This window comes from Sylvia atricapilla, chromosome 3, assembly GCF_009819655.1.
Source record: "Sylvia atricapilla isolate bSylAtr1 chromosome 3, bSylAtr1.pri, whole genome shotgun sequence".
NCBI lineage: Eukaryota > Metazoa > Chordata > Aves > Passeriformes > Sylviidae > Sylvia > Sylvia atricapilla.
The window spans coordinates 111,208,401-111,235,398 of NC_089142.1; the positions used below are offsets into that span (position 1 = coordinate 111,208,401).

General features: G+C 41.7%; 1 protein-coding gene across 1 annotated transcript in view; it reads right to left on the reverse strand.

Annotated features, from left to right (window-relative positions):
- Positions 1 to 26,998, reverse strand: part of EML6 (EMAP like 6) — a 91,114-nt gene that overhangs the window by 46,484 nt on the left and 17,632 nt on the right. The window contains exons 2-8 of the mRNA XM_066316616.1: positions 18,800 to 18,959; positions 12,344 to 12,442; positions 11,242 to 11,310; positions 8,583 to 8,768; positions 6,520 to 6,655; positions 4,306 to 4,507; positions 588 to 725 (exon numbers count right to left, since the gene is read on the reverse strand). Coding sequence (XP_066172713.1) covers positions 588 to 725; positions 4,306 to 4,507; positions 6,520 to 6,655; positions 8,583 to 8,768; positions 11,242 to 11,310; positions 12,344 to 12,442; positions 18,800 to 18,959 — 990 coding nt within the window. The remainder of the gene's footprint in view (positions 1 to 587; positions 726 to 4,305; positions 4,508 to 6,519; positions 6,656 to 8,582; positions 8,769 to 11,241; positions 11,311 to 12,343; positions 12,443 to 18,799; positions 18,960 to 26,998) is intronic.

Below are 26,998 nucleotides of genomic sequence, written 5' to 3' on the forward strand. Positions count from 1 at the left end.
AAACTCTTCCAGGTACCAATTAAAACTTCTGTTTTTTGAAATATTTTGTGTTTTGAAATCCCACTGGGGGTTTGGCTGGTTTACTCGATGGCAAATTTAAGGCTTTACCTACTTTTGTGTGCCCTCCATAACAGCATTTCATACAGAAAATGCTTAAGATCCAGCCATGCAAAAAAAAAAAAAAAAAAAAAAAAAAAAAAAAGTCTTTCCTCTAACCCAAAAGTAGAATTCAGATTTATCTTAAAAATACTTTAAAATGTCCTTTGATCACCAATTATTTTGCCCAGTATGTGTATGACAGGAAATAAATAATCAGTGAAGATCCTTCTTCCAAACCATGTTCTCTACGTTATGCACATTTCTTTTTACTAAATACCCATATAACTTCAGACTACAGGAAAAGAGCCGAACTTGAAAATCTTAAATTTTATCAACATTATTCCTAAGAGCTAATATTTTGAAATCAATTAAAGCACAGATTTTTGTCCTCTTTGCTGAACTACCACCTCTTAAAAGGGACATGGGTGCATCTGCAATTATTATTTCTTTTTCTTCTGATAAGACAGCCTGGAGTTTTCTCATCTTACCTTACTCTGAGGACAATGAAGGAGCCATCCTTCATCCCAAGTGCCAGCTGAGATCCGTCAGGACTGAAGGACACGCTCCGTATAGCCTCTTCCATATTGCAGCGAGCAATCAAGGCATGGTCAGCAAGGCTCCACAACCTGCCCCACAGGGAAGGGAAAGCAGGAGGGGGCTTTTCCTGACTGCCTAGGATTTGGGTGTCATCAACAGGAACCCCAAAGGTCTAACTCAGCTGGGAAATCACTTGCACACACCCCGCGTGTTAATACTGTGTAAAGGACTGAGTTCCTTTCAACCTGAACACAACTGTAGTAGGAGAAAACAGAGTGAAGCTCAATTACAACATCATTTGGTGTTATTTCCAAACGTCACCTATCTGATTGAATTCCTCAAAATGAAAAATAAAAATGCAGCTTCTGTAGCCAGGAAGGGCCAGTGCAGCTCAGAGTGACATTTTCACTGAAAGCAACACTCAGGGAATATCAACATTCCAATCACAGGGAAGATTTTTTTTTTATCCTAACTTAGAACAAGCTAGGAGAAAAAACTGCATATTGATTCCCTCATTTACAGCAGTGCAATTAAAAAGAATCAACCAGTAAATTATGTCTTAAGATAAAGGCAAATAATGCCCCTACAGTTTTCTGAAGGAATGGAGGGAGCTTCCCAAATCACTACAGGCTGACCCGCCAGATCTCTGCGACGTCTTCAAAATTTAAAGAACAACTGAAGCAATGGGGAAAAAGGCCTATAAGACCTCTCTCAGGGTAGAGAAATTAAGGCAACAATACCCAACTATCTTTGTTTTGAGGACAGAGTCATAAATGTAATCTGTTGATAACCTCTTCAGTAAAATACATCCATTATGAATCCACAGGTGTGATTATGTGCTAAACTGGAGAAAAGAACAATTTGTGCAGCAACTGTAATGTGACACTGCGCCAAGTTGTAGGGCAAAGCTGGACAGAAAGGAACACCCAGGCTGGATGGGAGATGCTACTGAAAGTTAAAGATCTGGAACAGTAACAATTTGTATTTTCACCGAAGGCACTGGCGCCAAGGATGTGGATGCTACTGAACTCAGCTCTGCACAGGGAGCTGGGAAGCGCTGGAAGCACAAGAGGCTCCAAGGGACAAGTTCTGCTTTTGGCACTGGAATAAACAACATAAACACAACTTGGATGGAGCCTGAAAAGAAGGTGGAAAATAAATGAATGTGGGACATTAGAACTGTTTTCAAAGACAAACCAGAAGCAGGATCGAGAATCTTGCAGCCTCACAAGGCAGAAGCTGTGAGCCCAATGTAACAAGGAATGAACCAGGAAGGCTTTGGAAAGATTTTGAAGAAAACACCATGATACAACTGTTGTTCTAAAATGCTGCTTCCTCATAAATCAGCTCATCCAATACTCTGGAAGTCTAATTGCAAAACATGACAGTGCATTTAAGAAATGCAATCAATAATTCTCTGTGCCTTCAGAGAATGATATTTTTTCCCTGTTCCTGTGGTAAGGGACAGGGAGCAGGCAGCTTTCCTAGTTGAGATGGTTTGCTTCCAAAATTTAAAATGTTAGAAACCTGTATTTGGCTAGAGGCTTCTCTCAGCTGGGCTAGGGAAAAATACAGTAACTCCTCATTTAGACATCCCAGACACAAGAATATCATATGACTCACTAAATTCTTTTATTTCTAAACCAATTTAGATTTATATTACATACCCACTGTTTGAAAAGTAGTGTGATAATCAAATACTAAGAAAAATTACCCAATGAAGAACAATACAGAAACATCCCTGTTGATGCAATTTTATTATTACAGAAAAATTGTAGGAAAATCCCTTTGTGTACTTTTTTATGCTAACGGAAGTATTTATAACATTTCACTGGAATTCCTCACATGAAGCCATAGTCTATTAAAAAATCCCACTAGCATTCAACTCCCACCCTCTTTAGTGCCCAAACAGCTCAAAGATGTGCGATGTCAGGCAGTAAAATCCCTGCACACTTGAGAGAATGGCACATCCAAAGGCATCAGGGATATCATAACTGCTCTAACAGAGATAAGAATGGTAAGAGCAGCACTAATCAAGGTTTGATGTGCACACAGATCCTGCACTGCTTCCTGGAGGGGCATGACCTGGATCAGGCTCTGAGTCAGCAGCAGCACCTTCTCCAGCTCCAGGAGCTGAACTACTCTGCTCAGCAAGGGATGAGCCCAAGACAAGAAATCCCATTTTAGTGGGATTACTGGCTTGAGAGCAGTGCAATGCTAATCCCAGCTTTGCAGCCCTTCCTCCAGAACTGACCTGCATCCTGCCAGGACAATTTTGCCTTTTGTCTGTAATGCTGGGCAGGCAAACCCCAGCAGAAGAGACCATTCATGCATTGCAGAAACTGAAAGAAATAACCCTCCTGTAGGAAGCAGGGAGAAAAAACAGGACTGTAGAGAACATCTGGCAGTTCTGTGGGTTTTACATTTGGATTTTAATTTGGGTTAGAAAGAGATGAGGGATTGCAGGGATAGGAAACCAGCACAAGTGAAAAGATTGAAAGGGGAGAAAAAAAAAATCCCAGCTGAGCTGCAAGCCTCAAGGCAGAGGTGAATCATAATGTGCAATCTGAAGGAACAGTAATCAGGAGCTGGGTGTATGGTAGGAGATGGATTTCTGGTACTCAGGAAAATCAGCATCTCTTTATTCACAGGTAAATAATTAGTTCCACTGGGCAGAGTCCGTGCTCAGGTGAGAACACACAGCAACTCTGTGGGTGTGGACTCAGGGAGAGTCTGAGCTGGGCCTCCAAATTCTACAGTCAAGTCTTACTAAGCACAGTAAAATGCTTTTTTTTCCCCCCAAAGGCTTATCAGTATTTCAGATTTTAAGACAGACAGGAAAAGGAGCATCCCTGACTTTGTGACAAGGTCCACAAATATGTGGACAAAATTCAAAAACTCTGCCACAAAGCCTTAAGACATAAGTAGTATAATTAAACACAGGATCAGAGAACATCCTGAGTTGGATGGGACCTATCAGGATCAGCTCCTGGCCCTGCACACAAACTCCAATAATCCCACCCTGTGCATCTCTAGAAGTGCTTCTGGAGCTCTGGCAGCCTTGGGGCCGTGACGATTCCCTGGGGAGCCTGGGCAGTGCCCCACAACCTCCAGGAAAGAACCTTTTCCTAATATCCATCCTAAACCTCCCCTGACTCAGCTCCAGCTGCTCCCTTGGGTCTTGTCACTGGTCACAGAGAGAAATGATCAGTGTCTGCCCCTCCACTGCCCCTTATGACGTCAGTGCATTTTCATTAATCCTATTTTCTCCGAATTGGTTTTAGATCAGGTTTTTTAAACACTCAAGGCTGAAGCAGACATCTTCTGAGTAAAACACGACAAAGATATTTAGGCTTTAAGCTTGTTGCTTGATACTAGCAGAAGAGAAGTATGAGGTGATCATTCCCCATTCAGATGCCCCGTACACAGCAGGAATAAATCAATAACACAAGCAGAAGGAATAAATCCAACACATTTTGAACATAAATCCTGATTATTTTTACACATTGTGTGCGCACCCAAATAGGGAGACTGAAGAGAAAAAGCAAAGCTGCTAGGAAAAATATGGCGGGGGGGAAATATCATCTTAACAGAGTCTCAAGGCCAGCAAGTCAATCCATTCCCAACTAACGTGGAGCAATAAAACCAAGAGACCAGACGCAGCCTTACCGCACGGACCGATCGTCGCTGCCCGTGACTGCCAAAGGCTTCTTGGGGTGCACTGCCAGGGCCCAGAGCTCCCCCTCACAGTGGCCCTGCATGATCAGCATGGGCTTGTCCCTCTCCCTGACGAGCACCTCGAAGATCTCGCTGTCCTGGGTCCCCGCCAGGAGCCTGTCGGCTTTCCAGCACACGCTGCGGATGGACAGCCCTGGGGGCACAGCAGGAGCTGCCCTAAGTGCCAGCCATGCCAGGGGGGCCACAGCCAGCACAGAGGAGCATTCCAGAGGTCATTCCCAACGGATATATTTGCCACTGGGGTCACACGGACCATCCCAGCTCATTCAAACTCAAGGCGGTTCCGTCAGGTTTTCTCCATTTGGCACGCAAAGATAAAGCTCAGTCCTGGGAAAACATGCTTGCTGCACACCCTGGGAATTTAAAAAACCAGCTCCATTTCACGGGATTTAAAGATTTAAATTTTATATTAGCCAAGGGGTTCCTGTGACTGAAGCTGGTTTGTTCCTTTTTCCGGGGCTTTTTTGCGCATTCAAATAAAATTTTAATGGTGAATTTAAATGGTTTGTGCCCATTTATCACACTTCTCCACTTTAATCAAGATGAATTATTAAATGAAACATTAAAAAAGACATCCCTCCTCCCCAAGCCCAAATCAACAGAATTTCGCTTTGTATAGCTTTAAGTGAGCTTGATCTTATTCCACAAATCTGATCCTAACTTTGGAGCTGGAATTTTACTGACCACAATCTTAAAAACACCCTCTCAGCAGGTTGAGCAATTTAGTGGCACTCTCTGGTCAACTGCTTGCAGGGTTTACATTTTCTGTTCCAATACATGAAAAAAAGTTTGGATAATAGGTCTAGATGCTGTGAGATGTGAATGAATAAAAAAATCCATTTGTCATGTAGCCAAGGTCTCCTACATCATCATTTTCTTGTATTTTTGGAACCAAACACCTAATGCAGTGAACTACTGGTCACATAAATAAAACATTCTCATCTCCTGAGGTTAAATTAATCCCGATTTATTTTCTTGTCCACTTTCAACAGCTTTTAATTTTTATAACGCCATTGTATGACTTGGCTAAACTCATATGGAAGTTCTGACTTCCATCTTCTTGGTACACACCCATGACCACACAATGGAATTCAGTGGAAGGTGGGCATTGTTAAGATTTAGAATAAAAACACACCTTTGGATGTGGGAAAGGCAGTGTTCTCTGTGAACGTACAGCACATGAAGAGAGATTATCTGCTCTCAGGGTTTGTTTGACAGACAATGCCTTTGCAAAATGCTTTGGAAAAATAACTGGAAGGTAGGGACAGAAGGTCCCAGGTAAGCATTGAGGCTCCGCCACTGCTTGAGGCTACAGATACGCTTAAATTGATCAGTACCAATAACAACTGAAAATGAAATCCCACTAGCAGAGGTTGGGAGCAGCCTCAAAGGCAGTTTGCATTTGCCCAGATCTTCACTTTTTGGTTATTTGTTCCTACAGTTTTCTAGAAAATCATGTTAAAAATTATGATTCAGGCTGCCAAAAACTACATAAAGCCAGGAGTGCAGAGCACAGGGACTGCTGCTTGCATGTCTTGGGCAAGCTTTTGAGGGCTAAATTCCATGAGTGACCACTACACCCTTGATAAGGCATGCATCGTGATCTATGAGATTATAAGTGCTTCAAATCATAAAATAAAGTGATGACTGAGCTCACAGGTAGCAGGAGTAGATTCAAAAAAATGGAATTATCACCAATTTAATAACATTCTCTCCAACAAATCTGCCAAATGCTACCATTCCAAGTGCATGAATGGAGCGTTCAGACGGTCAGCATCTCTGAGTATCAGGTTCCAGAAATCTCAATTAGTTAAACGAATTGCAAGTAATTAATTAATTAAGGATTGGCTAACTTCATTCTCCCATCTTAAGGTGTTTAATTAGTTCTCACTTATCTTCTTGCATTTGCAGGGTGGTGGTGGGGAGCAGTGATTTCATCCCTGTGTTTATACCATGAACCATGGAACATTCCACACATCCTGTTACGTTAGAATTACCAGAGAAGGAAGGGAACACAGACCCAAAAATAAACAGTCATTAAGTAAAAAAATCAGCAGTATGCAGAGATATCTATGTTTCACATTAAATGCTGTCACAGTAATTTATCCAGACCTGTGAGAAACCATTAAAGGAAGAGCTCATTACCTTTGTATCCTTGTTCAGTCTCCCTGAGATCAATTTTAGTAATTGGTTTGAAGTCGGTGTCCCACAGCCGAATGCAGCCATCTCTCCCTCCAGTGGCAAAGCCTTCTTCACAAGCATACATACTAAAAATTCCAGCCTGTCAACCAACAGCAGCCCAAGTTTTAAAGGTCTTCACGACCAATTTAAACACGCAAAGCAAACGTTGTCAAACAGACTCTTGTTAAAGGCCAGAAACTGCTGGGCACAAAAGTGTTGCCCATTCAGAAAGCAAACCAGCAAACACAACTTTAACTTCAAGTGCTCTGCTCGAGTGGTTTATGTAGAAACTTTTGTGCAAACAGCAGTGATACAGCCTATCTGCAGAACTTCAAATTTAGGTTTGGTAATATTATAACAAGGACAATTGAATAACTAATGGAGCACTTAAAATAGAGTTACTCGTGATAAACAAAATCAAGCAAACAAGCAATACAAATATTCTTACAGGAGCAGAGGTGACTGAGACAGTCTTTCATGAATTCAGTTCAGACATCGTTTGGAATGTGACTGGAACTGAAAGAGTGTCAATTCATTCTCTTTGTTGAGAACAAGTTTCTATCACAGTTTGAATTTCTCCTTGAAAATGCCTCATGATTAATGACTGTGCTGAACTACCTTGGAATCATCCAAGGAATGCCTGCTGAATCAGTATTTTATCAGGAAAACCCTGGTTAGGAGATGAGTTGAACTGCATGGAGATAAACACAATAGACAGAAGACCTCCATTTTCAAAGTGGCCTTGTGCAATGTCTTCATAAATTATTATTTCCAATTAATAACTACATAGAGGTTGCATGTTAGCCATGGCAAACTCCATAATTTATCACATTACGTATAAAGAGGTTGTACTTAATCACTGTAATGAAACTAACTAAAATTCTGCAAACAGATTTCTGCTAATATGCTACAGGGGGTTATTGCTTGCCAAAGACATTCCTGTGTTATTGCAGCTGCAGTTTCACAGTAGTTCTTTAGGTAAAATGTCCCACTGACTCCAGTCTCCCTGCTTAAATAATTAAAAAAAAATTATTTACAAAAGTTTAAATATTTTTGTAAATATATAAAAAAATATAAATAATTTTTAAAAAATTAAATAAATTAGGGATTATTTTTGTAAATATTCAATACTTAGATCTCACTGAAGAGGTCCTACGAATGCTGATGAATTGTCATCAAAACTAATTTTGGGAGATCAGAAAAAAACCCCGTAATTTTCACGGCGCTCTTTCTAGAACAAAACTACAGTGACAAGCGTTAGATGCCAGATCACTTTTCTAAAGAAAATTGTCTTGATCTTGTCTTTTGGTCCCTCTTGTTCCAAAAACCCCCCATCAGAATGCTATTACCCACAATCATATTCCAAACAGGAGCAGTTCTCAAATAAATTTGGAATAAGACAAGGAAGCCCTACGGCGCCTCTATTGTAGCAACAACAGAGGCAAATGAATTGCATTAGAAATGGTTAGAAATGTAACACAATCCTGCACATCCCCCTTTCACTCTGTAATTATGAGAGCTCCAGACTGGGGGTGGTGGTTTGTGGGTGTGTGTTATGGGGCAATTGGAGTGAACTCTTTGGAGTATGGCTGGAGTGCAAACTCACAGATTCAACAGGTTTGCTCCACACTGAAGCTCTTCTGAGGAGTCACTCCCCAGTGTTGGGAATTTTAGAGGTAAAATTCTATTTAAGCTTAGATTATCTGCTTACCAACTATTTTTAAGTAAACTGATCATAACTGAAGCTACTCAATCTGTGAAACTTCAGATTTACAGACTTCATTTGAGGTTGGGTTTACCTGGTTTAGAAGGAGGCTATAAATACCAGCAGTTCTGGCACTATCAGCTCAGCATCTGTTGGCAACATGTCAACGAGTACAACATCACAGCTAAGTTCTTAATTGCTGAACAGCCTCAGACATCCTTCTGTCCCAAAACAGAAGGAAAAGCTTTGTAGCTAAGCCTTCAGGAAGCTTTTCAATTCAATTAACAGTCCCTTATCAAACAGACATGAAAACACCACTTACACTGTGAGCTCCTTGAATTGTGCGGAACAAGTTGAGCCCTTTCCAAACATAGATGTCTCCATTTAAAGCCCCAGAGTAGGTGATGTCTTCTTTAGCACAGGCTAAACACAGGATCGTTTGGAGATCTCCTGTTTTACCAAATATTCCTCTCTTTGCTGTCAGGGCATTTCCACACAATGTCCAAAACTGTGAAATGTAAATGATGCTGATTTGGAGAGGTTTCTGCAGAATTTCTGGTTTTTCACATTAGCGTACAGATCTCAGACACACATCCTGACAGAGCAGTGTCTTCAGGGCAGGCACTCAAGTGACTCCTTCAGTCCTATCAGAACATCCACTACTCCAAAGCCTGCCCATTTACCAAGGAAAGATCCAGGCAAATGTAGTGCACCTAAACCCAAAGCAAATGATCAAACTGCTTGAGGGAGGGAGGCTCAATACTGCCTCACCACTGCCACACTGCCCCTTCTCATTCTCTCACTGTCCTTCATCAGGTTTTGCTGGGAAAAGCCATCCAGACAAGTACATGCTTTTAAACCCAAGAAAACCCCATTTTTTATTGTTTGCAAAGCACAGCTACAGCACTGAAGTGATAAAATACTTTATCTTACACAACCTGCATGCTGGAGCAAACATTTCTGCCCTTCTCCAGTGCACTGAAAGATTGTACCCCTCAAATATAGTCACAGTTACTGAGAAACCATCTGTTCCACGGGGACTGCAAATGCTCGTACATGAGACAACTCCCCAGCTCCCAGAGTAACAGGTTCCCAAGTGTGGAAAGGGACTTGCTCAGCTGCCACACTAAAGCCATTAACGTTCTGCAAAAAGGAATCTAAGACTGACTGGGGAGAAGAGTGAAGAAAACAGAAAGTTTGTCTCAGAAGGTTGTCTTTGGAGGCGAGCTAGAAATATCAGACTATTTGTTTTTGAATAAGAGTGCTTTTTTAAATTTACCTATTTAAACAAACATCATTTATCAAGCAGAGGTCACAGTTTGCCTACTCAGCTCCCACTCAAGGACCAGACCTTCCGGGGAAGGCAGAATAGAGAGACCATCCATAAGAGATGTGCAAGAGAAGTGCTGAAATCTCCAGTCCTGTCAGCACCAGGACATCCTGGACAGGTGCAGATACAGAACACCAAATCCCTGGGGTGCAGCAGAGCACAGTGTGTCAGTGGAGCCATCCCTGCTCTGTCATCTGACAGACACTGGATAGGCACTGGCAGAGACTGGACAGGAATAGTGATGGCATGGATTCATCATGCCCATCTATTCCCATTTCATTTGCCTACAGCCAATTTTTGAGGTATTTTTCTAAAATTCTTTATTCCAGAAAATCCTTGGATCAAGGTTTTTTTATTGCCTCTTAACATCAGCCAATTTAGAAGGCAGAGGGAATATTGCCCCCAGGGCTCTCATTCCTTGAGTAAAACCTAAACTCTCCTCTCTTCTGGTCAGCTGAGGAAGGGTTGGAGAGCAGGCAGCAGTGCTAGAAGGGTGAAGGGAGGATCCTGAGCTCAGTGAGAGATTCCTTAGCTCCTGGCCTTTACCTCAGCTTCTAATCCCTGCTCAGCCAAATGAGCCAGCAGAACTGGACTGCTAAAGGAATAAACAGCACAATTCCCCCAGTGATACAATTCCTTTAGAGCTGCTATTATCACATTCCCACAGCCTTGGTACCAAACAGTAAATTCAGGCTGCTGCTGGAGCACCACTGGAGGGGAACACAGAGTAGTTTCCCCTCCATGCTGCATTTTTTCCTGTTTTTTGGCATTCCTTTATCTCTGTGCATTTACAGCGCCTGGTATTCTCTGTGTTCAGGGTGATTATGGCCATTTTAAACAGAAGACAGGTGCCAAACAAACACAGGTTTTGGAAAACAGCTTGCAGAACACAACAGATGGTATCGCTGCTGCCAAAACCACCCACAGTTTGAAGCAGTGGTGGTTTAAGGGCACGAGCTTCTCAGGAACCAGAACTAGAGATATTAACTGGTTTCCTAAACTTCTAGTTAAAGCTCTTCCCACCCCAGTCATGTGAAATAATCACCATCTGTTAGGAATGTTTTTGAAGAGACAGTAGAAAAACAGAAACCTGAAGGGGATATTGGCAGACAAGGATTTGTTTCTAAGCTTTCCAGAGACACGAGAATGTTTTATCCTAAACACCTAATATATATCTAGGTTTCTATTTCAAACACTTCCATAAAGGGTGACTTAGAGAGAGGTAATAGTGGTGCACCAGTTTTGCCTCTGCAGGCCCAGCACACTCCTCAGTGGTGTTACATGAGGAGCCCAAGTGCAGGTCATTCTGTTCACATTTTTTACCTTGGTTCCTCCTGCACGGTGATGCTGGATGAGGGAAACCCCTAAAGGCTGAGACCATTAGAATGGAATGGAGAGGGCAGAAGACCCAAAATTTTAAGTATATAATGATGAAAATTACACTAAGGAATCTTCTTGACTCCCTTGTTCAGGTAATCTGCAGCTCAGGCACTGCTGAATGTCTGAACTGGCTTCAAACCAAACATTCTGCAAAACGTTCACAGCATTAAAAAATATAATCTGTCCTGTATTTCAAGTCCTCATATCAGGTAAGAATACAGGTTTCTTTTTTGTAAGCACCTTTGCCAAGTAAACAATGAAAGCTCTTTACCTTTATGTGTTTTACTCCACAGCTGACAATTCTGTTGGGCTGATATTGATCCCAGGAAATATCAAATATCTGTTTAGAAATATATGAAGATGATATTTTAACCTATACAGTAATGGCATCTAGGTTCAGCTTGCTTTTACCAGTGCTTAGCCATAATTTCTGTTGGAAAATATTACAGAAAATGAAAGGACATTCTACAGGTAAATTTGGAACTCTCTGTAATCAAAGGTCAAGGCAAACACGGAGGGTTCCTCACACAGTTCTGTCAATACACTTTATCCCTGACTCCACACTGCCAATCCATTCCAGCTCCAAGATATTATTGAATAAACAATATTTACATAGGCATTCCTTCCCACTCCCTCTTCTGTGCAGAAGCTCCTTTTTCTGGTTGGGAAAGTCTACTGGGACTAAGATTTTAGTACTTCTAGCCTGTCCTGGAGAATTCTGCTAATTCAGAACCTGATCTTTTACTTACTGAGGTCAATAGCAGAACTTTCAGAGATGTAAAACATGTTATAATATGATAATATATATACAAGTTGTCAGAATGTATCTGTAATTTATTTTAACCTATGCATCCGTGGCTTATATATGTCAGGGAGATATTTTGCTTATGCTAAACCTGATAAAACATTTCCTAATGCTGAATAATATTCCAAACTTAAACCTGCTGAGTTCTCACCTTTATTTAAGTTATGATCCTTTACCTGAAGCTAACAGATACAAAAGAAACATTTATCTCAATCAAGTTTCTTTTACAGGTAATTGTCTCAAGGAAAACTGAAAGGGATAAATTGTCTTTTTGACATTCTCAGAGACAAGATTTTTGGCCACTGAGCTCCCATTTCATAACTCACACGAAGAGCTACAGATCACCCTACTCAGTGTGTAGGTACAACATATTTCCTCCCCAGGCTTACTAACAGTGCCTTGTGCTGGGCCTGGCACAATGAGAAGGAATAAATATCTTGCCCAGTATTTTAAAAGCCAGGTAGAATGACCAAAATTACCTTTGCATTAACCTAACAGAAACAAAAACTATTTTTGAACCACCCGTGCAGCTCCCAGCCGAAATCCAGGAATGCTTCCATACAATTACCCTGTCGGAATGGCCTGTAGCTGTTGCCAGGAGCTTTCCTCTCTTCCAGTCCCAAATACACACTGTGTTTTTGGCATCCAGTCCCACGGAAGCCAAACGCTGAGGAAAAACAACGACAATCCAGTTAACAGCAAATCAACCCCTAATCACTTTGCTGTAGTTCCCAGGATTATGTGCACCAATGGGTTTTTCCCACATGTGACCTGAATTTGAACCACATTGCAAAGGCAAAGACATTCACACTCAACATTTACTCACTGGAGAGAGCACTGAAATGTCTCATCTTCTCTAAAAGGTCAGGTTATTGATTTCAGGCTACCAGTGCTTCAAGTGAAATTACCCTGAAACATCTGAGGTGCTTGTTTCAGGTGCATACCTCTCTAGCGTTATTAATCTGATAATAAAAGTGAAAAGGAAATAAAAACTTTCACTATTTCTAAGTACTTTGTTCATTATGCTCATTTTGTTGTGGATGTACTTTCAATAATCGTCTTTTTCACAGCTTAGTGTATCATATCACCAGTTAAAATAATTAAAATAAATAACCAATAACCACGCTAAATTAAAGCTTTATTGCTCATCTATTAAAAGAACTTAATTTTAATGCTTTTCCATTTCACAATATTGGAAGAAATAAAAAGAACAGACTAAAATGGAGGGGGCATTCTGGAAGGGAGAAAACAGAGTGCATCCATCTGTGACATGCCCAGAAGATCAGCCATTACTGTAGATATTGTAGGTCTTTTCCCTTCCAGCAACTGTCCTAATTTTGTCCAACTTTATATGAATTCTATAAAAAATTGGCTCAAATTTTGAGTCAGCAAATTGTCTGTGATAACTCAAAAGGAATGAGCCAGCAAAGAAAAAGGGTGTTCTTACCACAGACCCCCTTGACAGCCTCTGCAATAACTGCAGCAGGTTCACACACCCTCCACTGGCTTAACACTTACAGTTTCTCGATTTAAAGGAAAGAAACAGATGTTTTGGGACTTTTGTTTAATGAGAGATGACAACAGGCATTACCCCAATGCAAAACCTGCCTAATGAATGATGCAGAACTCAACCACTGTCCCACCAGAAAGTGCACCAAGCGATGTGGTATTAACGAAAACAACAAAATAAAAACCCTCCAAAGAACCCAACTCAACACCCCTCACCACCATCACCAAAAAAAGCTATGCACAGATTTATATATACCACGAATTCCTCCAAGGCCAGTCTCCTTCCACAGAAATAAAAACACAGAGAAATTAAATGAGCTGTTCCTAGAGGAACATAAGGTCTTCATGGAGCAATCTGGATATTGTTGGGAGGAACGAGGTTCCCTTGGAGGGTTCACCCCAAGGAGGGAGGCAGAACTCTGTCAATGGTCTTTGACTCATAACAGAGTTGTTAAGGGAGAGTTAAAGAAGTTTGTATAGCGGAACAAAGAAATAAAATTACAGTTTTTGCAGGAAGTCACAATGTGAAAGGATTTCTGTGCTTTAATGTTACTCAAAATGTCAATACTCAGCAGTGGGAGCTGGTAAGTGTCAGTGTTACACCACTCCCAGCAGCAGAGCACTGAGAAACTCCAGTGGCCCAATGGCATTGAGGACACAGAAGAATCACACAGGAGCCCTGCATCCATCAGCCCGACAGTGGGAATGGGACCTATTTCATATGTGAAGACAACGCCTATACATGGCTTCCTAAACATTCCTGTTTCCAAGCACTATTAATGACTCCCCTCAGGGCACTTTGGCAACAACCACGATGAAGAGTTAGGACCAAAACAGCATTTTCCATCTAGGGAGTGCAAATCTGCAGCTATACTCCCTTGATTTTGGAAAGCAATTTAACTCAATGTTATAGTTGTTATAGTGCTTGGTGATGGAAAATGAAGTACTGAAACTTGTCTAAAAGAGACAGTCTCAAGCAAAGGGGGACTTGACAGACAACATGAAGAATAGAAATGGTCAGTTCCCTTGAAATTGCAAAATAGAGCATAACGACTAACTAGCAAATTAGGTAAATAATTGTGCATAAATAGATGAGGAACCTGAGCGGAGTTTGCGGCAGTTGTGTGACAAGTAACACCTGAAATGTTCAAGGCAAGGTCATTACAATATTGGGGGCTCTCAGTGAGTATAACCAGCAGAGACCCCTTTAGACAAGCCTCTAGGACCACAAAAGGAGTACCAGGAAGGGGCAAAGGCATGGAAATTAGTTCTAGGCAAAGTGGCATTTATGTATTAGCTGGGAAGCGTATTGTAATATGTCTGATCAGGATGGAATAAATGACCTGGTGTAAAGCTTCACAACATGCATTTAATACAATTAAAAAAAAAAAAAAATCACTCCTCAAACTGTGTCCAATGCTGGAATAAGGAATGGCTGCTTTCTTAAACTTCAAATTGTGTTAGGAAGTTTATTCCTTAGCTGACTTGGTATCAGCAGGGGAAGCACTATGGGAAACTAAAAAGTACTTTATATTTTCTTTTAACCTTGGCCTGCTGTGGAAGGTCTCCTGCCGGCAGAAAAGTGATAAATGCTGAATTTCCTTTTTGGTTGAAGCACACTTTTAGTTCTTCTTCTGGAAGGGAATTTGACATAATTCTATTCAGAGAATTCACAGAACTACCAGAAGAAAAAATGTGCCAAGTAGTTTAGGCACGTAATTAAACAATTATTTTTAAGCCTACACAGATTTGGAAGATCTGGCTAAAGAAGCCTAGTGCAGCATTTTTAATTTTTTCACTAGGTGTGTATGCATTATGGCAGTGCCCTTCCCACTCCATAAAAGGGTTAATCTGAAATAACTCAGAGCAGAAATTAAACTATGTGGTATTGATGAAACAGTTCAATATGAGGCATCTGCTTTGTAGGTAATTCTGTGAAGGAGAGATGTTAGCACTTTTAAGGAGAAATTGTAGTTAACTCCTGATTGAAGAGAAGACATTTTTAATTACAGGCAAAATGACAGCTCCTCATTAAACATTTGAACAAAGTGCAGTTTCCCTCCTGCCAAATGGCAGCTCCTGCTCAGACAGAAAAAGCCCAAACTAAAATACGTATTTTTTTTAAATAGCAACACTTCTGCAAGAAATTCAGCTCCCATCAGGACTGTATTAATCACAGGTAACACAAAACAGGAAATTTACTCCGACTCTATTTGTGTCCCAAAGCTGCTTTGAAGGTACATAAAATAAAGGAAGCATTCAAGCTCTCCCTTGTGTATTGATGATCTCCATTTACTAGAAACAAAAACAAATCCTGTGCATTCCCCACCCTGTGGAACTTGAGGCCAGGGAAACACTGCAGGAACAACTGTGCTGTCTCCGTGCAGGGTCAGCTCCAGTGTGACCAGGAGGAATATTTCCCCACTAATTCATCCAAAAGGAACAGATATCCCGGAATTTCTGGTTCAACAAGAGCAAATTAACCTGGCTCAGAGAGAGGTGGGGTGGCCCTGTTTGAGACCCTGCACATGGAGCAGCACTCACACAGGAATGCTCAAGGAGCTGAGCTGAATCCATGGAGAGCCACTCTGGGAATGCAGCAGAGTCACCTGGGCTTTGCCTCTGCCTACTTGTATTTAGGAAGTGGACAGCTGGCAGTCAGCTGTGAAAAGAATGTGTTGGGGAAGATGAATCAGGGAAACCTTATAAATATGATTGCTTAGCAAAGATTCTGAAAATCTGAAACCTATAATGGGGATAGAAATGAAAGCTGACTTTGAGTTGTAGGGTACTGAGTCTTAGTTACTATAGAACCTGAAAACAATGGTCTAGGGAGTTGAAGGAGAATCCCTTTGGATTGAACAATCCCTTTCTGCTGGCTGAGGGATCCAAAGGTCAATGCAGCAAAACAGAAGTCTAAAGAGTAGTTTTTAGAGTTTAAAATATAACACAGTATGGTAATATAACAGTTCTTATAGGCTGTATGTAGATTCTATAGGATTTTGTGTCTTGTGTTGGTTGGTCACTGTAAATTAGAATATTCATCACAAAAGGAGATAAAATGTATTGTAACAAAGACCTCGCTCTCTTACCTCTTCCTCCTCTCCTTCCTGCTGCTCTTAGCTCGCTCTCACCCTTCCTCTTCCCCCTACTCTCACTCTCTCCTGCTCTCTCCCCCTGCCCTTTGCTCTCTCTCTCCCTTCTCTCTCAGCTCTCACCCTGCTGTTCTCTCTCCCTCTCTCTTTGGGACTCCCCTCCAGCCCAGGCTGGTGGCTGAAGGCAAGGCCCTTTTACCCACGGCCCTGGCAATAAACCCACATGTTCTGGAATATACAGGTCAGCAGAATTCCCTGTCCCAGCGGTCCGCGGATTTGCCTACAGAATGCAGTTCTTAGTGCATCTATATTCCTGACTGTTGCATTTATTTATGTTTTGGGGCTGGAATACAGATCTTCCCTGGCTTTTAACAGCCTTTGGATACAAAAGAAGGAAAGCTTTGCACTGTGAGGTGCAAGGAGTGTCTGCACAGTCTGTTTTGCCCTGTCACAGACACCAGCTCTCTTGGGAATGCTGACTAAACCAACCAGAGCTGCCAGCAACTCTGAGCTCCAGCTACTCACAGCCTTCCTCCCATGCCCTTTAATTCTGGATCAGCACAGCAGCTTCTCCTGCAAAGCCAGGAAGAGCAGCAAAAAGCCAAGATGCATTATCCATATTCATGTTCTCCAAATAAAAAAGCGTTCAACGCAGATTTTTACTTCCAGAATAAACTGGAATTTCTCAAGCAGTTCCAGAAAGGGAACTGTCACTGTTCTGCAAGGTCAACGTGGCAGCGAGTTTGGGTTTTAATTACAGCAGGCACTCATCAGGGTCTTCATGAAGGCCTCCACCTCAAACAACTCCCAGCTCATGAGTCTTCATTCCCATGAGGTGCTTAAATAGCTTTTAAAAAAGCTTTAACCGCCAGTCTTATGAAGTTAAAAACGAGGGTGAAAAAATTAAAAGCATTTATTATGCATGAACAATACCTTTAAAAAATATTACATAATTTGAAATTCTGTTCTGTTGATCTGAGGGTTTTCTTGTCTGAGGTTTTTGGTATCAGCTAATCTAAGCATTCCTAAGAATACTTTAGCAACTATTATATCAGGAAACTCATCAGGACAAAATTGTCATCAATAATGACAAAATTTCACAGCCAGATACTTATTTATAAAGCTCTGTGAAATATTTCTCAGGTATTTTAAATCTATTTGCCTAAAACTTTTAACCCTGTCAGAGAGAAACAAAATCACTGTGTTTAGCTGGGAACAGCCCACCATTTAGTTATATTTAAAATTTTGTTTTAAGATATCATCTAGACTAATCACATTGTAGAAAGCCACATTGTGTGTCCTAATGCCATTTTTCAATTAAATTGCCCGCGCACCCCAGCCAAGGAGACTCTCCCAGCAGTGAGATTAGTGCAGCTCTTCTGCCAGAAAAGCTGCAGGGTTCTGAGGGCTTTGCCAGGAACTGATTTCTTTGGACAGCAGGTGACAAGCACATGGTGAAGCCACAGAGGGGCATTTCTGCTCTGGACACACGATGCCTCCACTCCACTCTGATGCCAGGCTTTGGTTTCATCCCAGAGGCACCTCTTGTGCAAGAGCTGCATTTGCAGCCCTCCTACTGCAATTACAATTAGGATACAAACCAAGGCCTTGAACCAAGCTGAATCACAATTCAGCTGTGACAGGGGTTCCAACACTGCAGCCCTGTAGCTGCTGATCTCGGGGGGGGGGTTTTCCTCACCCAAGATTTAGGTAGTTTAAAGTCCTTGGCCCTCTAAAGCCCTGAGTTGTGTCGGTTTAAAAAAGCAGAGTCCTCAAGGTCTGTTTTCAGGTTTCTCATGTTGTTTATTATTTGGTACTCAGAATTTTCTCTGCTCCCAGCCGAGGTCTGGACAGCAGCTGGGACACGAGGCGACTGCCCACGGATGGGATGTTCCCTAACATTTACACAGATAATTATGTACTAGGTATTTACTATTTTGTACCAATGCCCAGTGCCCACACTAAAAGTGTCATTTCTACTTTGACCCAATCCACTCTAACTACTTTGTACCATCACCACCCCAAAAGATGGAGGACGAGGAAGAAGGAGAAGTACATGAGGTACCACCCAAATTCCACCATTCCACCCCATTTACTTCTATTGTGTAAACTCTAAAACTACTAAATTCTGTATCGTCTACTGTACTAAACTACTGTTTTCACATCCCAGTGGTTTGCAATTCCTTTTGCAGTGTTGGAAGCTTTTCCCATGGATTAAAATCAAACCCGGTGTTCTCCTGGGCTCTGTGCCAAGGTCTCTGAGCCCCCTGGACCGGCTCCACACCCCCCTGTCCAGGGCTCAAATTCCCTTCCATCCAAGGGGATGTCCTGGACTCCAACAGCTGGGACACAGGACATTTAAGGCGCATCCCTCAGCGAATGCAGCTCAGTGGAGAAGGCAGAGGAGGAGCAGTACTGACCTGGCCGTCCGAGTCGAAGGCCAGGCAGGCGACTCCGTGCGTGTGCGCATCCTTCAGGACAGACACGGTCTGCACGCGGTAGGAATCCCAGATGCAAATGTAAGGATCCTTCCCAACCTGCCCCGTGGCTACCAGCGTTTTATCCGGGTGAACTGCAAGACTGGAAACAACACACCGAAAGTTACAACACGCTTTGGGAATGATCACAGCAGCTGTCTTCAAAACTCAGTAAATTCCAGAATTTACCTGAAATGTTTTGCTGAGACTGACACGGTGAGTGCAGAATACAATTTATCATGTAATAATATTTTGGCTGGAAAAAGGAAGAGCATAACCAGAGAATTTTAAAATACTTTTGACTGATAAGCTGATTGAACACAGACTTGGATCTTAGTCTTTCACAGGTTTATAATGGATGATCTTCTACTAATTGTTCCTCTTTCGCACATCAGCTCAAATATTCTAAAATATGGACCAGAGGGTGAATAATGGATATTGTTCACTATGAGAAATACACACAAGAAATCCTCTCACCTTTCTATGTTTGAACATAGCAATCTCAGAAGAGACGCAGAAATAAATTGTTTCACCAGAATCAAACCATATATTTCTTTTCACAACCCTTCAGATATGAAAATAAGAATAAAACCTCTCTGCAAAGTCATATGAATACAATGGCAGTTTTACACAGTTACCCAGGAAACAACTTTGAACAGTGGTTGAGTATGTGAGCTACACATGGAATAAGGAAAACCATCCTTTTAATAAACTGGCACTCACCAGGTCACTGAGGGCAGCTGAATACTTCTGCTATCCCAGCAACAGATAAAACTAATTATTAAGAAAAGCTAACCAAAAAGCTTAAGAAAGTTTTGTAAGCATATGCATTTCATGGAAAAAGAGCAATTTTACCACAATTTAACTGTTTTATCTCCCCTGCCCATTCCTTCTTCCCTCCCCAGGCTCGAGTTATACACATTATATGACGTGTCAGCTAATTCACCTCAGTTCTACACCTATACAGGCAATAAAAAGGTGACACCACAAACTTAAGGTGTGCTGGCTGTAATTAAGTTAGAACCCTTTTCTTCAAGAACCAGAAGGAAAAGATTAATTGGGCTAATCTCCCTCACTGCTAGAGCAGAACTTAATTACATGTGCCACCGTTTAGCACAGAGCAGTTCTCACACTAGAACTAGAGCCTCCTCTTGGGTTAAGAGCACAAACACATTTCCTAAACATCAACACGTCTGTGCTGAATGTCTCTGGTATTTGTTTTATTCTTTTTGATGCATGAAGTCAGCCAGTGGGGGAACTAAAATTAGGGAATAATATCAATTTTTGGCACCTAAATTAGCAGCCTGATTTCCCAGCCCTGCTGAGGACATTCATCTCCTGCCACCAGCCTTTCCAATGCACTCCCCCTGCCCACGTTCAGTCTGGCTGTTAGATAACCATGGGCTTATTTTTGGCAGACAGAGCAGTGGGTTACAGGAAGGAAATTAAGCCAAATTTCAAGAACAACTCTCGGTGACTGTTTGTTACTTGTATATCACTTACATGTTTGATGTGTGTTCAACCATAAAAAAGGTAACTGTACCTATACAATAATCTCTGTTACAGCAGTCACGTGCTAATCTTCAGAGTGTAAGATCTCCATTCCCTGCCTCCTTAAATAGGAATCAACTTCACTGGCTGTGTTTTGAACTGAAAAGGTGCATTTTTCTAAGCAAACATCCCATAACTAGACCATTTGTAATGAAAGCACATCATTATTGGCACCACTGGAAAACACTAAAATACTGAATTTGTTTTGTTATGTTTATATGGAAATATCTTTAGAAGAGACAAGACATTCAAACAACAGCAATCTATGGTATGGAAAACGCATTATTACAGGATTAATTCCTTTTCCTTCTACAGGGAGGACAATATCTAAGCAGGACGGCCAGAAGAAATTTTCCCGGAAAATTTGCCTCTGTTTTCCAGGTTTGAGGTAAAAGGACACAAACTGTCTCTTGCTAAGGAGCTGGGATGCAAACAAGGGATCAAAGCAGTTGCTGTTGGTGCTGGCCCTGGCAGCCACTTCCTCCCCATGGGACAGGAACTTCTCTCTGTGGGAACAGCAACAGGAGTGGCTGCGCACTCAGGAATAGAGGCAGAGATCCACTGCTCTGGGAGTGCCCATTCCCTTCCTTCCAGTGAAGGCAAAAAAAGCAATGGGATTCCTGGTTAAATGCACTTGTGTAAATTCCAAAAGCATTCTGATGTGTCTGCAAAAAACCTCTTTAATCCAAGGGCCTCTCCCCAGGCACTTCTTTTACTCAAATAATCCATTCAGGATGAACCAATAAAGCTCAGGTAATATTTTAACATTCTACATCATTAATAAAAAGGTCTGTTAGGAAGACGATCTTTCAGGGAACATTTCCTTTTCCTCCCCTTCAAAGATCAACAAGCCTGAATCTAAGCATCCAAGGCTGGACCCGTGTTAATGCAGGATAATTAAAGATGCCAGACACATGTTTCAGCAGGGTCTGATGAAATGCTCTATAAAAGTCATTAGTGGATCCATCTGGTCTAGGGCCCTTGCCAGATGGGAAACTCATACTACCTCCGCAATTTCTGTTGCAATAATATTCCAATCCAAGATTAATTTTTTTTTTTAATAACACATTAGAATTCCAAAGGACTAAAAGTATTTGTTTCGTGTCTACATTGTATTTCTGTCTATATTGCTTTTCTGTAAGAGGTTCCATGCACTTGTAAACAGAGTAGGGATCTGAAGTTCCAAGACAGAACTAAGTAGAAAAGTTGAGATGTGGCTCAAGCCTCAGAAGCAGTTACAGGGAAGGTGGAGGTGCTCTTTTCACAATAGACCACAATGAGAGGACAAAGGCAAGAGACGCTTTGTGGGAAACATTGTCTGGATACAAGCAAAACATCCTTTACTAGAAAAACTAAAGATCAGGATAGCTGCCTAGAGAAGCGGTAGAATTCCCCTCCCCAGAAACAGTTCAGGACTTAATTGGCTTGACAGGAGCCCAAATCACCAAATATCAGGCTCTGCCCTCAAGAAAAATTTGGATTGGATGATCTCTGGAGGCCCCTTAAAAACCAGAATTTTCTATGGCTCCCAAATACTGAAATACATCAAGAAAGTCTAAAGTAATCAAAGTAAAAACGCATTTTGGCTCACAGCAGTTAACTTGAATTAGATAATTGCTCCCTGATGCTGCAAAAAACCAAGCACTTCTGTTGTCTTTAATACAGACATACAGAATTGATGGACACCTTTAAATGGGTGTATGAGATGAGAGACAGAGGTTTAAATCTCACTACTCTGGGTCTTTTAAATCTATCACTGCACTGTCCTATTTATCAGATAGGCAAAACACTTTTTCACTGCAGAAGAAAACTGAACATTTGCTTTTGTAGTTTTGGTGCATAATTTACGGTTTCTATTTCAAATGCCATATTAATTTGAATTTTTTATAACCATCCTATCAAGGGTTTGTTGCTCATACAAACCAAAGCTGGTTTCCAGAACATCCCACCTGACAAAAAAGAAATTGCTTTTTGTAGAGGAAACAAATACCTGCAGTTCTGAATGAAATCACTGTCTCAGGTGGACTGTCACCAGCTCTTGACAACATAATTCATCCTTTTTGCACTTCAAAGCAGTGTGCAAATCTGATGTTAATCTAAAATAACTCTAGATAGTTAGACACTCATCAATGAATCTACTTCAAATCCATCCAGTTTTAAATTCAGAATAACAGTTCCTGTTTAGACAAACCTTTACAGAATTCTGCAGTTTTCTGTAACAGTGCTACATCATGCTAATGGAGAGTTAGAGAGAGGCAGATAGAGTGCAGACACTATCAACTCTCTTCAGGGAAGTCTCTTCACAATGAAAGAATTCATGTTTCTTGTTGAAAACCACCTACAAACCCCACAGTTCAGCACAACAGAGAACACGGCGGGTCTTTCTTCAGAATTTAGGTCAAACTTGTGGAGTACACACGGCACTGACTCTGCCACGCTTGAACAATATTAGACAACAACAACTTTTCTTAAGGACTCTTTCTCTGCAGCAAAAAAATCTCTCTAAAGAAACATTTCCAAGAAACTCCAAGCCTGTCCCAAAATAGCCAGAACGTGCCAGCAGGTGTTTTCTCCTTTGTTAACTCCTGGCAGTCCAGGAGCACGTCGGAACACCAGAAATTTTCTGCATTTTACTGCTCACGCAGCACTAAGGACAGAGGTGTCCTCTGCAAAGAACACAAACACTCGCTCAGCAATTCTGCATTTCACAGAGCCAAACGAGTTTCTTGTCTCAGCTGCGGGGTCAAAAGGGAACTCGCTGTACAGACAGAGCTATTTGAGCAGCAAAATAAGGCAGGATGCAGCCTGATCCCTGTTTCTGAATACAACACAAAACATCACCAAGCCCCGTTGAAAGGAATAATGGAACAAAGATCAGCAGTTAAATGGAAGCGAATGCAGGGGCCTTCAGAAGCAAGGGATTATCCAAAAAGGAAGAGAAACTAGAAAAAAAGAAGAACAAGGTAACAACAAAACAACCTGCACAAACCCCTCCAGATCTGTAAAAATGGAGAGAGCCTTGAGAAGAAAACTGCAGGAATCTGACAGGCTAATCTTACACCTAATCTGCCCCCAAATGAGTTCTGAAACACCAACACCACAACCGTGTTTTGAGGAAAATCCAGCTCTTAATAACACAGCAGATGGTTGCTCGTGCACAATCACAACTCCCAATCTTTGGCTCCTCCAGCACAGGCCCAAGACCCACAGAGCAGAATCACACACCACAATAACCAATTTTATTTGGCATGCACCAGAGGAGGTGAGGGAGGCTTTGGGAGGGCACTGCAGGCATGAGGAACAAGTGAGAGAACAGATCTGTTAGTCCCAAGACAAAGAGACTCTCCGTGGGCACATATTTGCATGTATAATACAGTTGATACGAACACTCATACAAGTGAATTGCTTTTTTTAAACATCTGAGTATATAGCTCTAATGATACTTTTAAATACACTAAATATTGCCACATGCTTCTTGCAAACAACTCAAGTACGGAGCATATTTATCCTGACAAAATAAAAACAGAAATGTTGGTAAAAATACTGCAATGGCAACACTTTAATTTACTGGCTTGATTGCTACATGGCAATATCTTGTTTATAGATAACAGAGAACAGGATATGTGTACAGAATGATGGGCTTTCTAAAAAACCATTTAGGCATTTTTAGGTCCAAGCTTTACTAGCTGCTCCACTGCTGGTTTTCCTCTCCATGCTCCCTGTGTAGGAAGAAGAGAGATACAGACAGGTTCTAGCATTTACTCATCACTCTGCACCAGCTTCCTACTTCCAAGAAGCCAGGCTGCCTCTGAGCCACAATTCCAGAATTCCGTGGCCTGTCCCAGACAGCTCCCATCTGCTCTCAGGAAGCAAACACCCCCAGATCAAATGAAGTCACAGCAGGCCATGACTGAAATCACTGTGCTGGGCTGGGCCACAAACCGAGCTCAGACTGAATCATTTATTAAATGGATGTCCCACTCAGACCTAATAAAGGCCCTGGGAATCCAAGGGGCATCTAGACAGGGGATTTATTTCTGACCGTTTTCCAGAAGTCACCCGAGGTAGAATGGTGACAGAAGCACACGGAGTTATAACCATTCCTACCACTCTTTATCCTTGGAATATTCCTGCTGACCTGCTCCTCACGCCAGTGTTTGTTATTCAAGCGCATGGAGTTATTCCACCACATGTCAATAAGGTCTGTTCAGCTGCCCAAGGCTCATTAGAACTCTTGACAGATCAGGTCCAAAAGGCCTGAGCGTGGCAGAACATGCAATTTCTCATGGCACCATGGAGCTACAGAGTCAGGCCAGATTTAAAATGTAAATGGCTTTTGAACACATGATTATGATTTCCCCAATAACAGAAGGTAAAAGAAGCAAGAGGAAAAAAAACCCTCTTAAAACGTAACGCTTTGTGCAAAGGCATTCTGCACTCTAATTAAGACGACAGATTTACACTCCTATGCGTCTGTACACAGAGAAATACTGGGCAGATTCCCAAATGAAAAGGGAATAGCACCACAGCACAGTCCTGCAGCACTGGGGCTCCTCCTCACACGTGGCTGCAGTTCTCTGATGATTTATTTCCTTGTGCAGGTTTATTTTATGAATAAACTCATGGATATTTTGCAACTCTTGAGCTTCTCCCAGTGAAAAGCAATCCTAGGAGATTTTATCTAAACCCCACATTATGACACTGAAAACTAAGCAACAACAACTGTTGATGTCCTCATGAATTGTGGGTTTTAAATTAGAACTGATCAAGGGAAATACCCAGTATTCCTTATGAGCCACACTATCCCACAGAGACCCTGCTGCATAACTCTGAAATTTAACCACCATATTCCAGTTTGCCCATGCATGCTCAGAGTCCTCATTTGAGTCTAATGATGTTTGCATTCATGATGATGAACCAAACACTCGTTTTGATGGCCAAAGCAGTTGTAAACAAACACTCAAAATAGATAGAGATGACACCCTTCTCAATATAAGCATTGTGATTTGATGCAATCAGTGAAATGGACCTGAAATTATCAGCTGTAAAGAAAAATCCACTACAGCTGGAGACTAAAAAGAAAGGGCTGGGAAAGAGCAAGAACAGTACTTAGTTCAGCATTGTGTTTGCCCCTACCCTATTCTATGCTTATGATACTTTATGGACAATGCAACACGTTCTGTAATAAAATACAGAATAAACCAGCAAGTAGCTATTGGTCTGTGATGCTGAGACAAAAACAGTATCTTAAATGCTATCAGTGATTTCTCAATACATGGAAAGCTAATGAAACACTGCTGTAAATCCAGTACTGCTCAACAGCAACCTGCAAAACTTTCGTGTTCATCTGGTATAAGGAATTTGAAGGCCAGTCTGAGCGCTGTGATCAAAAATATAAAATTCGTACATCAGATAAAGCCTGGAAGTGAAGAAATCACTGTCACATATTGGAGCCTCTTTTACTTCCTGTGTTCACCTTATTCCAGGCTGATTGTGGAACCAAATGCAACCCAAAGCAGACACACGAACCATGTTCAGCTGCTGGCATTTAAACTCTTTTATTTTTCCCATTTCATCACACTCCAGGGCTGAAACAACTGCAAATGGCCTGAATGTAGCTGCGCCTTTCCCCTAAAGGCAGAGATCATTCAGGCCAAGATTAAGCTGACAGCTCTACAACTGGTGGTCATAGCGAACAGCAAATCTGAGCACTAATTAATTGCCCAGATGCCCTAATTAATTAATTGCCCGCAGCACGGTGATGGGTGTAGATGGCCCCCCGTGCTTGGCAGCACAGGAGGAGGAATTCCCAGGGGGGATTCTCCTGTTCCCTCCAGAGGCTGACTCAGGCACAACTGCTTTGGCATTTCCTGGATCCACTCTGCTTTTTGTATAGCCAACAGTCAGCACTGAACGTGGGTATAACTATGCAGATCACAGTCTGAACCAAGACATTTGCAGAAACAGCTAAGAAAGAAGAGAGGAGAAAATGGGAAGAAAATTTTGGAAACAGGACAGACAAAAGACAGGGCTGACAAAAGAGGAACCGTGGGGGAGCAGCGAAATGAATATAGAAGATGTGATAAAAATAACCAAGAAGCCCAGGGAACAGCCAAGGGGAAATAGGAAATACTGCAGAGAACAAGGGGGAAAAACCAGCCATTGTTGCAACTTCCCTGGCTTGCTCCCACTTTCATTTTTAAGAGATTTCATCTCATCCTGTTGAAAATCCCCAGGTATATTCACATCTTTGACAAATTGTGTGGTCTAACAAAACTCCCAGGCTGTTGCTAAAAAATTCACACTGGGATAATGATACTGTTTGCACGGGTTTGACTTTGGTTACCTTGCTTTACATTGTCTGACACACCCTGAAGATTCCAAGCATCAAGTGCCCCTTTTGTGTGAGACAGATTAAACAAAGTCTCTGTTAAACTTCTCAGATAACAGAATTTACCTGGTTTCCCAGGGCCTATTCTAGCTGCAAGACCTTACCCAGCTACAGCCTGTTATTACACAAAAAGCAGTTAAGCACCACTGCTTTAGAGCCAACACATAGAACAATTAAAGATTAAAACCAGCACCTTGATT